The 20,761-nt window shown below is 48.2% G+C and overlaps 1 protein-coding gene across 1 annotated transcript; it reads right to left on the bottom strand.

Annotated features, from left to right (window-relative positions):
* Positions 1 to 2,547: 2,547 nt before the first annotated feature.
* On the bottom strand, positions 2,548 to 12,990 carry BCL2L1 (BCL2 like 1). Its single transcript, XM_066587424.1, has 3 exons — positions 12,797 to 12,990; positions 6,928 to 7,538; positions 2,548 to 2,920 (listed from the first exon to the last, which is right to left on the bottom strand). Exons 2-3 carry the CDS (start codon positions 7,426 to 7,428, stop codon positions 2,783 to 2,785), a joined length of 639 nt encoding a protein of 212 aa, XP_066443521.1. The 5' UTR covers positions 7,429 to 7,538; positions 12,797 to 12,990; the 3' UTR covers positions 2,548 to 2,782.
* Between the last annotated feature and the right edge of the window lie 7,771 nt (positions 12,991 to 20,761).

Genomic DNA, 20,761 nt, shown 5'->3' on the forward strand with positions numbered 1-20,761 from the left:
GCCCCGATGCCCACTGCTTTGGTCCATAAAATGCTGCAGCAGTCATGTGCCGTTTATTGGACACATGACCAACCGATTGCAGGGTGAACAGGTGATTATGGCTTGCACCCAATGCAGCCGCTCCCTTGACGGGAGCGGGCCGGGGCTTCTGCACTGGATGGGGGACCACTTACAAGGGGTTGTCCGGTTATAAACGACTGATGGCTTATCAGCAAGATACACCATTGGTAGTAGATCAGAAGGGGTCTGCTGCCAGGAACTCCATCAATCAGCTGTTTTGTTTTTTTCCCGGCAGTATGCTCACTGGTGCGCGGAGCTGATTTTTGCAGGATGCAGACAGCTCAGTTCTCCCGGCAGTGGCAAAGCTTGGTAATACAGGCATTTAAGTGAATGGAAAATTTGCCTGTAATACCATGCCTGGCCACTACTGTGAGAATGGAGCTGTCTGCTTCCTACAGAAATCAGCTTGGTGCACAAGTGCAACTGGCCCAGAGAACAAGTGATCTGAGGAGGTACCCAGGCAGCAGAACCCCACCAATCTATTTCTGGTTGCTTTTCTGAAGGATAGGCTGTCAACAGTTTCCAACTGGACAACCCCTTTTAAAAAGGACGGCTTATTTCTTTAACAACATTCCCTGCCTGTAGAATTTATTTCTTTTTAGCACTGAAATTCCCCTTTAAAAAAAAAAGCAATATAGAAAACGGACCAGACGACCTCGAGGCAAATGCTTCTCCCACGTGAGAGGGCCAATCACCACATTTCTCTCATCTAACAACCCCCAGCCGTTGCATGCATCATATGGGGGTTGTCATTCCACTGCCCGAGACCCCCTCCTGCTAGGAGACTAGACCATACCATGGATTATATGGTTGCCCAGTTACTTCCCCTGGTGACATCAGCTGACCTCTATAGGTTCCCGCACTCTCAGCTGGGAAGCCAACTCACAAAAGGGAATTAAAGGGATACTCCAATCATTTTTAACTGATGGCTTATTCCCTCATCCATCAGCTGATCAGGTAGCCGTCAGTGCAGTGGGCCGGACATAGTCATCAACGGTCAGAGGGAGCTCCGCCCTGCTCCTACACATGCAACCTCCTGACCATGAGATGAGCAGGAAGCTGCGCAGCGCCCTCATTGATTTAATGGGGGAGAGACACCGGCGCTCCTTCTGACCATTGATGACCATGTCTGGCCGGCTGCAGAGTGCAATGGGCCGAAGCATCAGCTTATAGATAAGGGTCCCAAGAGCCGGACCTCAGTCCCTCAACTACGGATGACAGATCCAGGAGATAGGTCATCAGTTAAAAACCAAAATACCCCTTTAAAAGGGGTTATCCAGGGTGGGAACTACGCGATCAGTTTGGGTTCAGCTGTATAACGCTCCCATTAAAATAAAAAATGCGCTCCATCACGGCGCTGGACAGCACTTTCCAGCGCCGCAATTTTTGACCACAATGATGGAGTGCGCTACAACACACTGCTGTCAGCCGCAAGGAGCTGTGGCCAAAAAAGTAAAATCGCGGCACAGTGACGCATCAGAAATCACAGCGCTTTGCGTAAGTGAGGGCGGCCCAAGGCTGCGGTAACACATAGCGCAAATGATGGAAATTTTCCAAAGCAGAAGATCTGCTGCGTGTGAACAAACCCTAAAAACCAAACCGCTCGCTCTCATAGCCTTTAGGCCAGGGACATGCAGCAAGTTGGTCACAACCGAAAATGGTAGTGTAAACCTGCAATCTGCTAATATAACGTAAGTCAATGTGGCTTGTGGTGCGATTTGCCGTCGACCGTCACTGCGACTCACTGACTGCAAGAGCTCCAACTTTACTGGACTTCTTGTGACCTGTGAGATGCAGCAACTTCGACCCGCAATGAGACCTGCATTGACTTCCATTAGATTAAGAGATCCCACGGCTGCACTGTAATATTTACTAGTCTGACCTGGTCAAAGTCCCCACGTAGCCTCAGTCTTAAAAGGGGTTGTCCAGTTGTAAACTACTGATGACCTATCCACAGGATAGGCCGTCAACAGCAAATTGGTGGGGGCATGCCACCTGGAAACACTCCGTACAGCTATTTGCTGTACACCAAGCAGATTTTGCAGGAAGCAGACAGCTCCGTTCGCACTGCAGTGGCCAAGCTTAGTATTGCAGGCAAGCTCTCATTCACTTCAACTTGATCTGTACTACCAAACCGGGTCACTGCAGTAGAATATGCATAGGCCGTAAATAGTTTGCAACTGGAAAACCCCTTTAAGATCAAAAGGAGTTGTTCATATTTACCAAACCCCGTCTTGAGCAGCTGAAGATGCCCAGAGGGAGTGGCAACTGAACGCCCCTGCTCTCCACCTCATACAGCGAGGGTCTGCCATCTGTTACCTTGAGATGCACAGGTGATGAATGAGGTAGAAGACCCCATAACTACACGGTGAAGGACGTTGGACCTTGTTATAACGTTATAGGACTCCCAGGACTTGCATTGTGGATCAATCATGCAGCAATGTCTCCAACATCCAGAACAAGAAAACGCAGCGGCTTCCAGCAAAGAAAGGGGAGAAAACAAGAAAAACGTGTTTATTCTGATACAGATAACAAATCTGAAGAAAAGAAACTTAAAAACAAACTAACGAGAAGTCCGTCCGCAGGAGTCCCAACGATGTGGGATCTGTGCTCCTCACTGTGACATCCCGCACCATGAGGTGGGATAAAACATTCTTAACCAAGGGTCAACATTGAAAACTCTGCCTCCCCCCCAGCTTCATCCGCTCCGGTCTGTGGCGGTCTATCTGCGGAGGACGTAGGAGGCCAACAGGGCGACTCCGGCCAGCGACACTCCAGTGAGCAGCCACTTCCCGAAGCGTTCCTGGCTCTTTCGGGTTTTGGCCGCGGCGTCGCTTCCATAAAGGCTGACGAAAGCTTCCTGTGGGGAAGGAAGAGGAGATGATAAAACACCAATGTCCAGGGCCGAAATATGGGAGACAACGAGTCTGTGAATCATCCCTCACTGATGCCAATTAACGTGGACACCTCCTACACGGTTAGGTGGTCACCCCTGCCATTAACCCCTTCACTCCTCGGGACGTATATTCTCACCTATACCCCAGGGATGGCCAAAATACTGGGGTCTCTAATCCCATCCCCCCAGCTCAGCCCAATGTGCAAGACCACCTTACTAATGGAAGCCGCACATATTGTAGGAACAGCTAGGGCTTCGTTTCGCTGCGAGGGGTCCGGTTTGGACCCATCTGTCATTCACACTGGACTGAGCGAGGGAATGTTGCGCCGTATCTGGAACCATGGCCCCGCGTCACATCTGCATTTGGTTTACGTTTTCCTCCTCTATCATGGGGGCTGCAAAGAACCGATCTGCCCTAAGAGAAAACCAAAGAGACCCCCCTGACTATAAAAGGGTCTGTCCAGCTTCCATCTGGCATTTTCCGGGACGGATCTGTATCAGAGGCCCCAAATGAAGCCTCAGGGAAGCGCCGTGCGGCAGAACGCCCTGCGCAATTTTCTATGTGAATTCTGTCTCTAAATAGGTCGTGTCAGAATCTGTGCAGAAGAAATAGACGTTTCTGCGTCAGAAGGCGACGCGCCACTTCACATTTCCACATCAGAATTCCACCAGCGGATTGTGCCCATTGACAGAACTAAAACCACGTGTGGATCCGCGCCAAAATCCACTGCAGGAAGCTGCAGATTTTAGAAACAGACTTCATGCCAAAATTTCAGCGGTGGAATCCGCCATGTGAACGTGAACTTCACAAGGTGGACGTCGGCGCAGATTTGTAGTGGATTCCGCATTAAAAAAAATATATATATCCACATCCAAAAAGTGTAAAGTGTCCCATTGACTTTAATGGAAATTCAAGCTGAAGGCTCAGCGGCACGGGTGGGTGGAGAAAAAAAAAAAAAAAGGCATCTGCGTACGGTCCAACGTACGGGACCCCGCACATGCGCCATTTTCACCTGAGAATCGGACATGCTGCAATTTTTAACTCATCTTTCCTTTCTAGTAAAAGTCAGATAAATTGGCGCTACTTTTGTCCGATTCTCAAACTAATTTTTCGTTTTGAAAATTGGAGAGAAATATTGTCCGTATGCCAGTAGTCTAAAGCCGGTTTCACATCTGCGCCGTAACCTCCAATCAGAGGCTCCGTTGCAGATCTGGCTGAAAATACCGGGAGAAAAGCACGGCATGCAACACTTTTTTTTCCGTCCAAAACCCGGGAGGAAAGTGGACGGACCCCATTAGAGTCAGTCCGGCGCGGGTGGTTCTGTACAAAACAGGAACCCCCAATGCAGACGTGTGCCCGCTCTACGGTAGCATGCGCCAAAATCTCTGTCAACATCTGCACTTCGGCTGCAGATTTGCACCACATCCACAACATACGGCGCAGAGTTTGCTGTGGATTTTTTCAAATTTGTGCGCAAATCCTGAGTTAACTGCAATGCAAATCTGCGGCAGAAAGACCGACGCAGATTTCCATGTGTGGACAAGTCCGCAGGCGGAATTCACACTTGCACCGCGGCATCCAGTTTTACTGTTCCTTTGACGAAGCAAGAAAATGGAATGATGGTCCATCCACTGATAGAAATGGCGGCCCCCCGAGAGACTCCACTGACCCTAGAGGTCCGCCAGGCATCCACCATATTGCAGCATGCAGCGCCGATCAGATGCGAGCAGCGCCGAGCTCCTAGAACGCAGGAAAAGTTAGGTTTTTTTTCTATCCGATGTCTGCGCCAAGATCATCAGGCTATTAAGGCAGGAGGCGATTTCCTCCCCGGCCGCTGTTATCTGGCAGCTCGCCCTCCGCTGGAATGTCCTCGGCCAGGACTGTTGACACGCGGCGGCGGGGTAAGTCCAGGCATGAATCCCTGTCATGTTCTCAGGAGTGTCCCCGGTGCGAGGTGCAGAGAAGACAATGACATTCCTCGCATTGCTCACTGACTAGTCAGTATTCATTACTCAACCCAGCAACAAGCCTGCAGCAATGCTAAAGCCCCGACCGGCCGAGCGCCCGGCACTGCAGCGACTGCAAACACTTCCCCTCTTGTGTAACTTTACAAACACTTTACTTGGTTACATTACGTCTTCGGTTACTGTCACACGGGACGACTAGCACTTCTGTGCTTGCCCAACAGTCGTTCGGCGTCTGGCGGTGGAGCGCGCTGGAGATTCCTTCCGCCCATCTCCATTCACTGTGAACAGGCAGAGCGAATGTCTGTTTAGAGAAGTCGCTGACTAGTCGTTTCAGTGAGGCGGTACGACTAACGAGTGATTGCCCGCTCAGTACTCCGTCAGCTTCTGCATTTATAGGGACAACTAGCACTTAAAATGTGCTTGGAGCGATTCTTCAGCCAATTGTGTAAAAGCACCGCTATACAGTAGTCACATCCAGAGCTGCAGACGCACAAAACTCCAGTTCATATCTGCGTAAATTTTGTGCGTCTCGCAACAACACACGAGTTTCGCGCCGAGCCTCACAGTGACAGGAGGACAGGACACGGAAGTTCCGCTGTGAAGATCAGTGGTGGTCTGAGTGGTGAGACCCCCACTGATCAGCACGCTATTCCCCATCCTGTAGATGGGGTATAACTTGTAATTGTGGTGCAATCCCTTAATGCCATGCATAAAAACTAAAAAAAAACTAAAAAAAACACACAACTGCAGGCGGCAGCAGGGGGCGCTCATAAATGCAATGACCAGAGTGTAAAACAAGAATATATTTAATGAATGGGAAACTTAGACTCTCCCCATCAAACTTCCCCAACAGGTATGAGGAACATGAATAAATCAATCTGCTTGCCCCGTCGGCGGCGGGTAGTGACTCTCCACATCATGCCATCTGCTGGCGAGCGCCCTTAGCCAATACGCTGCCAGGTAAACAGAGAAGTGGAGTCTTTGGCTCCTTGTCAGGTAACACTCGCTGAGCCGGACTGATGAAGGGATTATGTGATTAAAGTGACATAAAGGGGTTGTACCAGAATTTCAAGTTATCCACAGAATACCCACAGGATAAGGGATAACCTGCTGAGAATGGAAGCCCCATCCTGCTCACTGCACCCCAAACAGTGAGGAGGAGCAAGAATGGAGAGACGGTCTGCAGGCGCGCTGCCGCTGCATCAGTTTTCAGTGGGATTGTGGAGATACCCGAGCGTCTGCCACTTGGCTGTTTGTCAGTCCCATTGAAATGAATGGAGCGCTGACCTGCATGCTCAGCCAGCGCCCCCTTCAGTGAGACGTCAGTCACTGCGGGTGGGAGATGCGTTCCCGTAGTGACGAGAAGAGGGGGACATGAGACCTCTGTTCTCAGCATCCGTGGTGGCGTCAGTGGTGAGACCCTCACGGATCAGCAAGTTATCCCCAATCCTGTAGATAGGGGATAACTTCTAGTTCTGGCACATCCCCTTTAATAAGGGTGTTCTTCCGTCACGACTAGCATGTCCAAAAATGACGCCAGCAGTGACCGTGCATGCGAACCGACGCGCCATTCACTTCAACGACACCGCCGGAGATTGCCAAGTTCAAGCACCTGGCTATCTCTGGTGGTAACACTGAAGTGAACGGAGCGGTGGTGCAAAATCTCCGGATCGGTGAAGATCAAAGCAGTGAGGGTGGGTTCCCATGAGGCGGAGTCATCATGGACTTTCTGTACAGAAGTTCCGCATGCATTCTTAAACCTGAGACCAATCAGCAAAGTGGACAAATCGCGTTCACACGCTGCGGACAAGCGGTGCGGAATTCAGATCCGCGACATGTCAATTGTATCGCCGTTTCCGCTGTGGACTCTCTTCTTTCTATGGTGAGAGATTCCTGCCCAATTCTCCGTGCCATAACCTAAGCAACTACTCACCCACCGTAACCGCCAACTGTTCACCCATGCCAACTCCCTACTAATCCACCCCCACATGCCCATTGCTCACCCAGCCTCCGTTGCTTTGTATCCATGGTCCTAAAGCCGTGTCCAGGTAGGTGGCCATCCACTCGATAATCCTAGGTATCAGAACTTCCATTTCCTTGTTTGCACTTTCGAAGCACAGAGCCCCCCCAAAAGAGAAGAAGGCCACGACGCGCCCCCAGTTTATGCCGTCTCTGAAGAGCTCGTGCACCACCTGCTCGAAGCTCTGGTACGCAGTGTCCAAGGTGATGTGGAGCTGGCAGGTGAGGTCACTAAATGCCCTCCGATACCTCAACTCAAACTCTTCTGAGGCCTCCAGCAATGCCTGCAGGACATCTTCAGCCACGGAATCGTCCAGGGGGGCAGCGGTTTGGGCCACGGCGGTCGGCGAGGTTCCATTCAGCAGGACGCCGGGCTCAGGATCACTGCAGCAACGCGGGTTAAAGCCTTTCTGGGAGAGTTTTTTGCATATGAAGTTTTGCACAAGGTTCTTGTTGCCTCCGTCCATCTTCAGGAGTGAGAACATATGTCCTGGGAGAGAGGCACTACATGGAAGCAGGGAGACGGGGATCTAAGGTTCCCAGTGCAAGAACATGGCGTCCCCCAGGCTGGAGGTCAGCAAATCCACATGGAGATCTGCAGAGAGAACGAAAAGCAACAGCATCAAAAGATGGATGGAGACATGAAGACCAGAGAGAAAGCCAGAGACAATGAACACCTCCAGCCCACAGCGGAACGGAATCTCAATAGACGTGTTCCTCCCATCGGGCTGAAAAGCCGAAATTCCATAATCTCTATCAGGGAGAAGGAGAGACTTCCGGGGCCAAAGTCAGGACCTGTGATACAACGCATAAGACAAGAGGAAGAGACAGACGAGCAGGGCCGTTCTGTATCACTGGAGAGGCTGTCACTTATCAAGACCTCCAATATCCTGCAGAGATATTCTACTTAAATCATCGAGACATCATATAATACTGCCCCCCCGTGTACAAAACTATAGCCGCTATAATACTGCCCCCCCGTGTACAAGACTATAGCCGCTATAATACTGCCCCCCCCGTGTACAAGACTATAGCCGCTATAATACTGCCCCCCCCGTGTACAAGAATATACCCGCTGTAATACTGCCCCTTGTGTACAAGAATATACCCGCTATAATACTGCCCACTATGTACAAGTATATAACTACTATAATACTGCCCCCTATGTACAAGAATATAACTACTATAATACTGCCCACTATGTACAAGTATATAACTACTATAATACTGCCCCCTATGTACAAGAATATAACTACTATAATACTGCCCCCTATGTACAAGAATATAACTACTATAATACTGCCCCCTATGTACAAGAATATAACTACTATAATACTGCCCCCTATGTACAAGAATATAACTACTATAATACTGCCCCCTATGTACAAGAATATAACTACTATAATACTGCCCCCTATGTACAAGAATATAACTACTATAATACTGCCCCCTATGTACAAGAATATAACTACTATAATACTGCCCCCTATGTACAAGAATATAACTACTATAATACTGCCCCCTATGTACAAGAATATAACTACTATAATACTGCCCCCTATGTACAAGAATATAACTACTATAATACTGCCCCCTATGTACAAGAATATAACTACTATAATACTGCCCCCTATGTACAAGAATATAACTACTATAATACTGCCCCCTATGTACAAGAATATAACTACTATAATACTGCCCCCTATGTACAAGAATATAACTACTATAATACTGCCCCCTATGTACAAGAATATAACTACTATAATACTGCCCCCTATGTACAAGAATATAACTACTATAATACTGCCCCCTATGTACAAGAATATAACTACTATAATACTGCCCCCTATGTACAAGAATATAACTACTATAATACTGCCCCCTATGTACAAGAATATAACTACTATAATACTGCCCCCTATGTACAAGAATATAACTACTATAATACTGCCCCCTATGTACAAGAATATAACTACTATAATACTGCCCCCTATGTACAAGAATATAACTACTATAATACTGCCCCCTATGTACAAGAATATAACTACTATAATACTGCCCCCTATGTACAAGAATATAACTACTATAATACTGCCCCCTATGTACAAGAATATAACTACTATAATACTGCCCCCTATGTACAAGAATATAACTACTATAATACTGCCCCCTATGTACAAGAATATAACTACTATAATACTGCTCCCTATGTACAAGAATATAACTACTATGATACTGCTCCCTATGTACAAGAATATAACTACTATAATACTGCCTCCTATGTACAAGAATATAACTACTATAATACTGCCCCCTATGTACAAGAATATAACTACTATAATACTGCCTCCTATGTACAAGAATATAACTACTATAATACTGCCTCCTATGTACAAGAATATAACTACTATAATACTGCCTCCTATATACAAGAATATAACTACTATAATACTACCCCTATGTACAAGTATATAACTACTATAATACTGCCCCCTATGTACAAGAATATTACTACTATAATACTGCTCTCTATGTACAAGAATATAACTACTATAATGCTGCTCCCTATGTGCAAGAATATAACTACTATAATACTGCCCCCTATGTACAAGAATATAACTACTATAATGCTGCTCCCTATGTACAAGAATATTACTACTATAATACTGCTCTCTATGTACAAGAATATAACTACTATAATGCTGCTCCCTATGTGCAAGAATATAACTACTATAATACTGCCTCCTATGTACAAGAATATAACTACTATAATACAGCCTCCTATATACAAGAATATAACTACTATAATACTGCCTCCTATGTACAAGAATATAACTACTATAATACGGCCTCCTATATACAAGAATATAACTACTATAATACTGCCTCCTATGTACAAGAATATAACTACTATAATACGGCCTCCTATATACAAGAATATAACTACTATAATACTGCCTCCTATATACAAGAATATAACTACTATAATACTGCCCCCTATGTACAAGAATATAACTACTATAATACTGCCTCCTATGTACAAGAATATAACTACTATAATACTGCCCCCTATGTACAAGAATATAACTACTATAATACTGCCCCCTATGTACAAGAATATAACTACTATAATACTGCCCCCTATGTACAAGAATATAACTACTATAATACTGCTCCTATGTACAAGTATATAACTACTATAATACTGCCCCCTATGTACAAGAATATAACTACTATAATACTGCCCCCTATGTACAAGAATATTACTACTATAATACTGCCCCCTATGTACAAGAATATAACTACTATAATACTGCTCTCTATGTACAAGAATATAACTACTATAATGCTGCTCCCTATGTGCAAGAATATAACTACTATAATACTGCCCCCTATGTACAAGAATATAACTACTATAATGCTGCCCCCTATGTACAAGAATATAACTACTATAATACTGCCCCCTATGTACAAGAATATAACTACTATAATACTGCCCCCTATGTACAAGAATATAACTACTATAATACTGCCCCCTATGTACAAGAATATAACTACTATAATACAGCCCCCTATGTACAAGAATATAACTACTATAATACTGCCCCCCCATGTACAAGAATATAACTACTATAATACTGCCCCCTATGTACAAGAATATAACTACTATAATACAGCCCCCTATGTACAAGAATATAACTACTATAATACAGCCCCCTATGTACAAGAATATAACTACTATAATACTGCTTCTATGTACAAGAATATAACTACTATAATACTGCCCCTATGTACAAGAATATAACTACTATAATACTGCCCCCTATGTACAAGAATATAACTACTATAATACTGCCCCCTATGTACAAGAATATAACTACTATAATACTGCCCCCTATGTACAAGAATATAACTGCTATAATACTGCCACCCATGTACAAGAATATAACTACTATAATACTGCCCCCTATGTACAAGAATATAACTACTATAATACTGCCTCCCCCTATGTACAAGAATATAACTGCTATAATACTGTCCCCTATGTACAAGAATATAACTACTATAATACTGCCCACTATGTACAAGAATATAACTACTATAATACTGCCCCCTATATACGAGAATATAACTACTATACATCCTATGTACAAGAGGCTTCTCTCCCGCGGTCTTTTCTGAGGAGATGGTGGAGTGCTGATCCGCTACCCTAGAAGCCCGGAGACATGTGAGGGCCCGGGGCCCATCGTGGATCTCCTATTAAAGGGAACCCATCACTGTGTAAAGCCTTATAGCCTGGCTTGCAGTGCTGTTATTGCAGGTATCAGGGAGACGGGGTGTATTTTTCCTACTCGCCCGCTTCCTAATTCCCACCCCCTAAGTCTGCGCACCGGCTGATACTCTGACTTCTTGGGGGCCTGCCCGCTCTGCTTCACAAGTAAATGGACTCTGAATCGAGTCTGATTTTCATCCGCTGCGCAGACTTAAGTGTCCATCCGGAGCGTCCGCAGCAAATACCGACCGTAAACATGCTATGGAAATGGGCTTTTCCGTGTCCACGAGCGGAGACCAACTGCAGATGGAAGAAATGAATAAAACCGCAATATGTTCTACTCCAGCGTGGATTCCGCACAGACGGCTTCCATTGAAGTCAAAGGAAGCCATCTGATCCGCGGACGTTCTGCAATCATCAATGTGGAAAGGTTGTGGAATTTGCATCATCGCCTAGCAACGACACGGCATTGTACCGCACATGTGCGCCGCCACATCCACATGACGAGTCCGGAGAGGTGCGCAGAGCTCAGCAGCCTGGCATACGGAATCCAAGCCGGCCGTGGGCATTCGGCCCAAGTCAGGTCATGGAGCAATAGGCAGGTGACCGCTCCCCTTAAAGCAGAATGACTGTAAGACATGATACAGTGCAATGCTGAAGTAGTGCAGTATATTGTAGACAGTCAGTAGTACAAGTCACCTAGGGGGACCAAAGAGAAAATTAGACTAACCAGGGTGTGAGTACATAAAAAAATATGCGGCAGCAGAACATGAAGGATATCCACAGGATCACCCAAAGCCATGAGAACGCGGCGGGTGCAAAAAGTTGTAAAAACTTTATTCTCCCATAGCAAAAAATGACGATTGCGTTTCGACCCTTTGCACTTAATTAATCAAGCTAGATGGATCAAAAAAAAAAAAAAAAAAGTTAATCGCCGCGACCGTAAGAGCGCAATTCATTAACATTGCGTTATTAACCCCACACCATGAGTTGTAACAAAAAAAAAAAAAAAAACCCAACATCTGATTAGCGCCGAGGACGATCCGCGAGGTCACATGATGCCGATAAACATCTTCCAGAAAGCCAAAATTCCAAGACAGCTATTCAGAAAGTGAACGTCTTGTGATGATCGACTCATAAAGGCGTTTTGTGGGTCAGAGAGAAATCAGTAGCATTGGGCAATATTAGAGCAGCCGTAGCGTAATAATCAGCTTATTACTCATCCTTCCCTCCTCCATGCAGGCAGCCCAGGATGGAGCGGCTGGGACTTGTAGTGCCACACCTACAGGCAGCTATGGGGACGCTGCCCCTGCTCAGTGCTGTGCTGTGATACCTGTTGCACTACTACAACAAGGGGCATGCTGGGAGTTGTAGTTCCCAGCAGCTGGCCAGGTCACGGCTGACACCTACATGACATGCAGGGCCTTTATTTTCTCCTGTAGCTGAGGGTGACGCCCCCTCTGGAGCTGCTGGGCACAGCAGGGGATTACATGTGATAGCTGCAGAATAGGGGCTCCAGTACAGAAGGCAGAGCTCCGCTAGCGCCCCGCCGGCGCACACAGGAAGGCCCCGGTACTCACTCAGCAGGGGCCTCGCCACGCTCCCTCCGTCAGTCCCTCCGAGGACACCTTTCTGACCCCCTCACAAGCCCGGAGAGTCTCTTGTCCCCCGCAGCTCCGCCCCTTGGCGAGCAGCCAATCACACAGCGAGACAGTGAGAGCCGTTGCCCCGGCAGCGCCCGGAGATGTGAGCGCTCGCGCAGCACTGACTGACTACATCTCCCGACATGCTTTGCTCCTTTGACGTCAGGCTGACGCAAAAGCCAAGCGTGGAGAGGATGATAAGAGGGCTGCGTCATGTGCCCGGAGGCGGCCATATTGTCGTAGACCTAAACGAGTGGTTTTTTTTTAAGCCCCACAGGATGCAGACCATTTCTTTATTTCGATTTTTAGTTTCTCCTACGAACTTTCCAAAAATTATAGCTCTTTTGTTTTTATATGAACATCGCCGTCTGAGGACTTTGGTGGTATTTAAGGGGGCGTGAAATGGAAAAAAATCCAGTTTCACCATCTTTGGTTGGGGGGTCTACAGCGCACACACTGCGATCAAAATGACATATTAATAACTTTATTCTATGTGTCAATTACAACAATACAAAATGTATTTAGCTTTATTCGTCGAATTACTTTCAGTCATTTACAAAAATAAATTGATCATTTTTTATCACATTTTTTCTTGGAGACAGGCGACTAAAAACAGCGGACACTGGCCAAATAATGTGTTCTTTTAATAGATCAGACTTTTATGGGTGCGGGATAACCAAAGAGGATTATTTTTTTTATTTAAAATATGGTCAGCGGGTAAACTTTTAATATCCTTTATTTTTTTTAAATAATGAAAAAAGAAACTTTTCTTTCTTCCTACTTTTATTTTTTCCTTAGTCCTCACAGGGGACATAAACTTGCAATAGTTTGATCGCTCATACAGTATAATGCAATACTATAGTATTGCATTATACCGCAGTCTATCTGGCCCGACTTCATAGGCAGTCAATTATGGCAGGCCTGGGGGGCCTTTAGGAGGTTCTGTGTTGCCATGACAACTGAACGGCCCCTCGCAATCTCATCGCAAGGGGGTTGTTTGGGAACACCAAATGCCAATCAAGGGATATATATACCACTTTCAGAATTGACAGTGGCATTTAAATAGTTAACAGCTGTAATCAGTGTGAGCGCTGATCGCAGGTGTCAGCTGTCAAAGACAACCGACACCCGCCTAGTATGGAGCAGGATCGGCTCTGGATCCATACACACCCCGTGCCATAAGTATATGTCCTGGGCAGTGAAAGGGTTAATACGTAGATTAGAGGGCGATTCTGATGCTTATGGGTGGGCAGAATCTGGCACAAGCAGCATGAATCGCTGACCCCTTCCTGTCAGCTGGGTCAGATCATGTCAGAACCGCCATCTAATCTGCGGCAACTACAAGAAGCTTCCTGTCCGCAGGGGCCGGTATTCCTGCAGAACCAGTGGGATCTACACCACGACGAACTGCTGCGGATCTGAAGGCCGAAGGAGCCCAACGCGCCATTGGTGGGGGCTAATAAAGGGGCCGTTGGGTGTATCCACCATACAGCTCGGAAGCAATCCGCATGCCAACAGAAGGCTTCACCTCTGGAATAGTGAGAAGAGAACGTTTATCAAAGAAGAGCCCCGAAGAGCGCGCTGGAGACGCAAGAGGGAAACGCGGAGGAATCGCTTAGGAGGAATGCAGAAGGGTAATGTGGGGGATTGTCTGAAGGAGAGGAGAGGACGTCTGCCGCCTGAGGCAGCATTGGTGTCACATTCACACTATTCTGCTACTTAGCAGATCCCTGACATCCAAGGACATCAGATATTCCCAAATGTATCCTAGTCATCGGAATCATCAGCAACAAGATCGCCCCTGATAATCAGGGTAGTTGTCACCTAGGGGGAAACCGGGGGGAGCAGCCATGGTGTCCGCGGGGTCCTGGGGCTGCAGACCCCTATGCAAAACACACAAACAACATCTAGAGGGCGTTTAAGGACAATACAGACTTTATATCTGGAGCCAGGAAACAGGGAGCATCCACATGGGCGAGAGCGATACTGCTCACACGGGCGAGTGCGATACTGCTCACGCGGGGCGGGTGCGATGCTGCTCACGCGGGCGAGCGCGGTGCTGCTCACGCGGGCGAGCGCGGTGCTGCTCACGCGGGCGAGCGCGGTGCTGCTCACACGGGCGAGTGTGATGCTGCTCAAACGGGCGAGTGCGATGCTGCTCACGCGGGCTAGTGCGATGCTGCTCACGCGGGCTAGTGCGATGCTGCTCACGCGGGCGAGTGCGATGCTGCTCACGCGGGCGAGTGCGGTGCTGCTCACGCGGGCGAGTGCGATGCTGCTCACGCGGGCGAGTGCGATGCTGCTCACGCGGGCGAGTGCGATGCTGCTCACGCGGGCGAGGGCGATGCTGCTCACGCGGGCGAGTGCGGTGCTCCTAATGCGGGCGAGTGCGATGCTGCTCACGCGGGCGAGTGCGATGCTGCTCACGCGGGCTAGTGCGATGCTGCTCACGCGGGCGAGTGCGATGCTGCTCACGCGGGCTAGTGCGATGCTGCTCACGCGGGCGAGTGCGATGCTGCTCACGCGGGCGAGTGCGGTGCTGCTCACGCGGGCGAGTGCGATGCTGCTCACGCGGGCGAGTGCGATGCTGCTCACGCGGGCGAGTGCGATGCTGCTCACGCGGGCGAGGGCGATGCTGCTCACGCGGGCGAGTGCGGTGCTCCTAATGCGGGCGAGTGCGATGCTGCTCACGCGGGCGAGTGCGATGCTGCTCACGCGGGCTAGTGCGATGCTGCTCACGCGGGCGAGTGCGATGCTGCTCACGCGGGCGAGTGCGATGCTGCTTACGCGGGCGAGTGCGATGCTGCTCACGCGGGCGAGCGCGATGCTGCTCACGCGGGCGAGCGCGATGCTGCTCACGCGGGCGAGCGCGGTGCTGCTCACGCGGGCGAGCGCGGTGCTGCTCACGCGGGCGAGGGCGATGCTGCTCACGCGGGCGAGGGCGATGCTGCTCACGCGGGCGAATGCGTGAAACTCGGCCCGATAACACATTGCTGTACACGCACGTTAAAATCGCACCTCGTTGCAATAGGAAAAATCTTAAATCTCTTCCCGCTCGCATAAAGCTGACTTCTGCACGTGAATGTGATGCCATTTTTTTTTTGCTCCCATAGAAAATAACGGTCGCTATCACCCAAATAATAGAAGCTGCTGTGTTTTTTCTATCCTGGATTCTCGTTCCGAGAGAAAAGTCTCCCCTGTAGATAAATAGATAATGGCTAGAGATGAGCGAACCTACTCGGCCACACCCCTTTTTCGCCCGAGCGCCGCGATTTTCGAGTACTTTTCGCTGCGGCCAAAGCGCGAGATTTCCACCGAGAATCCGCCCTGTGAGAACCCAGCCTTATAGTTGGGGGCCCTGTTAGAAGTTTTGCATCGGGGCCCGGGAGCTTCAAGTTACGCCTCTGGCTACTTGCACACGAACTGAAAAAAAAGTTGCACCCGAGCTTTTTTAATTAAATATTTTTTATTGACCTTTGTAACTCTTTCCTTGTGTAACGAGTACGTGGGACCTGAGCTTGTCAGGCAGAACTCGGACTGGACATCACACAGGCGTTTTGTCCGTGCGCGGGCCGCTGTATGGGACCCCACATGGACATGTGCTATTTTCGTTGGAGAATTGGACAAGATCAGGACATGCTGCCATGTTTTGCCTCTGACGTTCCGCGTGCGCACATCCATTCAGCGGCTGCTAAGACCGTACGGTTTTTAGACTGAGTTTTCAATCCGAAAAACAGACAGACATCTTGTCCGTGTGCGTGCAACCTAACGTGATTTTCACACATGTGCGATTCGCATGTACCACAACGTGATGAGTTTTTCTCGCGAAACGCATCGCGCTTGCATAGAAAATCACATTTAGGGCTATTTCAGACAACCGTATATCGGCTCGGTTTTCACGCCCTTGTCCTTGTCTGCAGGGGGAGGAGGCTGGAAGAGCCAGGAGCAGGAACTGAGCTCCCGCCCCCTCTCCACTATTTGCAATAGGAGGGGGTGAGACGGGGGCAGAGCTAAGTATCGAGCCTAGCTCCGCCCCATCCCGATCCTACCATTGCAAATAGTTGCAAGGGGTGGATCCATCTAATGTGGATTCACACTGAAACTGATCCACGGAAAACTGGTCACGTGATTTTATGCTGCACTCCGGGGTCACGGGGAGAATCTCCATACAGGGAAGCGGGTCGGGGCTCTAATAAAGGGGCCTTTCAGTGTAGATTATAACATAATTCTGGGGTCAGCTAAGCTTGATTCACTCGAGACACATAGGAATCCGATTCTTGGGGCCATAATACGGTCAGACTCCTGTGTGCTGGGTGGAGTCACCCTTTAAGAGGATAGTTCAGGTATACAGTCCATTACCGGTCAATGCGAAGGAAATATTGTGGCAGCTCTAGAAACAGCCGTGTAGCGAGTACATACGATACGACAGGGAAAGCGAGAAAGGCGGCGGACGTAGCGGATCAGCTGAGTCATTTATCTGTCCTCAATATGCAGCACAAGGACCTGCCCTGCCCCCATCCTAATTTAGTCTAATGGTAGATAAGCAGTGGAAAAATATCAGAAATACAGATATTAAATAATCCCTAACCGAAAACAATGATGAAAACTACTTGGGGAAAAGAATTTAAAGCAACTCTCTGGTTTTGGGTCAAAATCCTATCTCAGGACCAGAGGAGGAGGAGGAGGATAGATCTCCTACAGTTATTCTCCTATGCATCCCTCTGATCCGCCAGTCCCATTTTTGGTCAGCCAAGATGGCCGCAGCAATCTTCAGACTACCAATGCACTATACCTGCTCTTTGATAGGACAGCGCTGCTCATGTGCTCAGTGCTGGCCAATCGCAGAGTAATGAGCTCTGTGCATCAGATAGTTAGAAGATTACTTTGGCCAAAACCCAGGCAGATCGAAGGGACGCAGAGAAGGATAAACCGTAGAAGCCTGCGGATTTACACAAAATCAATGCAATTTTGTGCGCACGTATTAACACAGAAAAACGCACATATCCCGCACGAATATGAACCCCATTCTTTGGATGAAGCCATACCCACAAGTGATTTTTACCCGTAACATGATGCGGGAAAAATCGTGGCATGTCCTATATTTTCGCGTTCCTTGGAACACATCGTCCATTGTTTTTAATGGGACCCGAATACACCTCGCCGGCGTGCGATGCGCGGTTTACCATTCACACAATGGGAAATATTTGCAAATTCTGCAACGCGATTGAAAGCCGCCCCGGAGGATCGCTACTTTAGTGAAGTGATGGGAGGCGTTGTTGACAGATGTGCGGGTAAATCGCACTTTGGTGAACGTGATATCGAGCTCACCCATGTGTAGGTAGCTAAAGGGTCTAACGTAATAAACTAAGCCTACTTACCCCTCAGCGGGCGCCAGGATCCAGCGCTGCCGCCCGGCTGGTTGTTGTGACCAATGTTGTCACAGGACCTCTGGTGAGCGCTGCAGCGTCACGTTCCTGGCATTATGGTGCCCAGGATGTGAGTTCCGATGCCAGGAGAACGACTGGTGGCGCTGTAGCCCTTGGTCACCTACGTCCCTGTGATGTCAGCAATCGCAAAAACAACCAGCGGGACCGCAGCTAAAAAAAAATACACATTTTTTTCCCATGAAAAACCTTTTTAAATAAATAAAAAACAAAAAAATGAAAATATAAAAACTGACATCAGAAATGACATCATCATCCTGCGCCGCTCAGTCAGGGCCGAGTCGTGCATCTGCCTCACTCCTCCTCTTCTCTGGTCGCACTGCCGGACGCATGATTGGTGCGGTGTGGCCGACAGTGCGACCAACCGGTAATATATGTATATGGCAGAGGGCAGACTCTGGGCCCCTTCAGCGCAGGGGCCCGGTCGCCATCGGGGCCCCTGACGGTACGCCTATGTGTGTATATATATGTATGCATCTTTGGATCTATTTCATTATGCCTGAGGAAGGATCCTGAGAGGGTGGAAGCTCACAATGACATCATGTATTTGAGTTAGCCATTAAAAGGCATCATATCTACAGGATTACCTCCTGGGACAATCGCACTTCGCTCTACTGGCTAACAGTGTGCCAAACCTGATAAACAAGAAGCCCTCACAGATCTCCGAGGAGAATACACATGTTCTGGGTCTTAGGGTGGATTCAGACCACCGTATATCGGCTCGGTTTTCAGCCGAGCTGATATACGGTGTCCTCATCTGCAGGGGGGGGGATGGAAGAGCCAGGAGCAGGAACTGAGCTCCCGCCCCTCACCACTATTTGCAATGAAAGGAGGTGGGGCAGGGGCGGGGCTAGGTGGTGTGCACTAGCCCCGCCCCCTCCCGCCTCTCCTCATTGCAAATAGTGCAGAAGGGCGGAGAGTAGGCAGAGAGGGGGCGGGAGCTCAAAGCACTGCTCCTGGCTCTTCCAGCCTCCCCCCCTGCAGAGAGAGATGACGTATATTGGCCGGCGTGAAAACAGAGCCGATATATGTTCGTGTGAATCCAGGCTTAGAATGCGGCGATGCAGTCACTTGTTTTTCTTTAAAAATGTGGTATTTTTGTGCTAAAGTAGTAAAAAAAATCTCTCTAAACTTGTTATCGCAGTGATCGGGCGATCAGATAAGGACGTTATCAGGTTATTTTTGGTGACCGTGTGAAAATAATATCTAAAAAAACAATGGCAGAATTTCTGGTCGTTTTTTGCCGTTCCGTCCTGCACGTTCGGCGCTGTGTGAAGGAGATCGTGGGACGTTCTCGCTCCCTACAACATAGGTGCCGGTTGTTTCTTACAGCCGACGCACACCCGCAACAGCTCCAATAAGCCACGCGGCTCATCAGAGCTGGTAACCCTTTAAGTACCTTGGTCAATTCTGACAGCAGTATTTAAATCCCTCAACCCATGTTTGGGGGTCCCGTATGGCCCCTTGCGATGAGATCGCGGATTGCCGTGCGAGTGTCATAGTAGCCGGGGGCCTTCTGAAAGCCACCAGGGCTGCCATGGCAGATTGCCTATCAAGCTATGCTTGTGGCGTGGCTTTATAGACTGCCTGTCAGATCGTGGTATGATGTAATGATACGGCATTACAACACACTGCAGGAGCGATCAAAGCACCACGGGTTCTTGTCCCCTCTGGGGACTAAAAAAAAAGGTAAGAATAAGTTTAAAAAGGCTTTACTAATTATTACAAAAAAATAAAAGGTAATAAATGCTTATTCCCCCCCCCCCCCCCCCGCTTTATTTATAATAAATGAATCTCGATAATAAAATAAAAACACATAGTTGGTATCGCTGCGTCAGGAAGAAACGAGTTATGGCTACTGTAATTGTATGGTCCTTTAGACACAAAATAGGCCGGTCCGTAAAGGGTTAAGAATTGCCGGTCGCATCCGTGATAAAACCGCACCAGAGTGCAAGAAGCCGTGTAGTGGGGACTTGTTGCTATTGGTAACCACAAACTGTATAATAAAGGGTTAAAAACTGCGGTGCCATAAACCACCAGGGTATTCGCCTCGAGCGCGGTACATGTCAGCCCATAGCAACCAATCACAGCGCAGTATTCACTTCTTATACGGCTGAGGTAAAATGAAAGCTGCGTTTTGATTGGTTGCTATAAGAAACTAAACCTGATTTTCTTTTGACAAATCTACCCCCTCGTCTTTTTTATTTAAAAAGCAGTTCTGCAGCAGCTGATCATATAAGGCCCGTGTTCATGCTATGTATTATATACCTCATGTACACACTACACCGCGCCACACATAGCTCACTACCACCTAAATAACAGTGGGCGGGAAAGACCGTCGCAATGTATTCTGGGAGCTGTAGTTTCTTACCCGTCCTGAGTAACTATGGTTCGCGTGCCTGTTTACTACATTTCCCAGCATCCTATCGTACCACGTCTCCCTCATGACGGGCCAATC

Source organism: Eleutherodactylus coqui, chromosome 13, assembly GCF_035609145.1.
Source record: "Eleutherodactylus coqui strain aEleCoq1 chromosome 13, aEleCoq1.hap1, whole genome shotgun sequence".
In the NCBI taxonomy this organism is placed as follows: domain Eukaryota; kingdom Metazoa; phylum Chordata; class Amphibia; order Anura; family Eleutherodactylidae; genus Eleutherodactylus; species Eleutherodactylus coqui.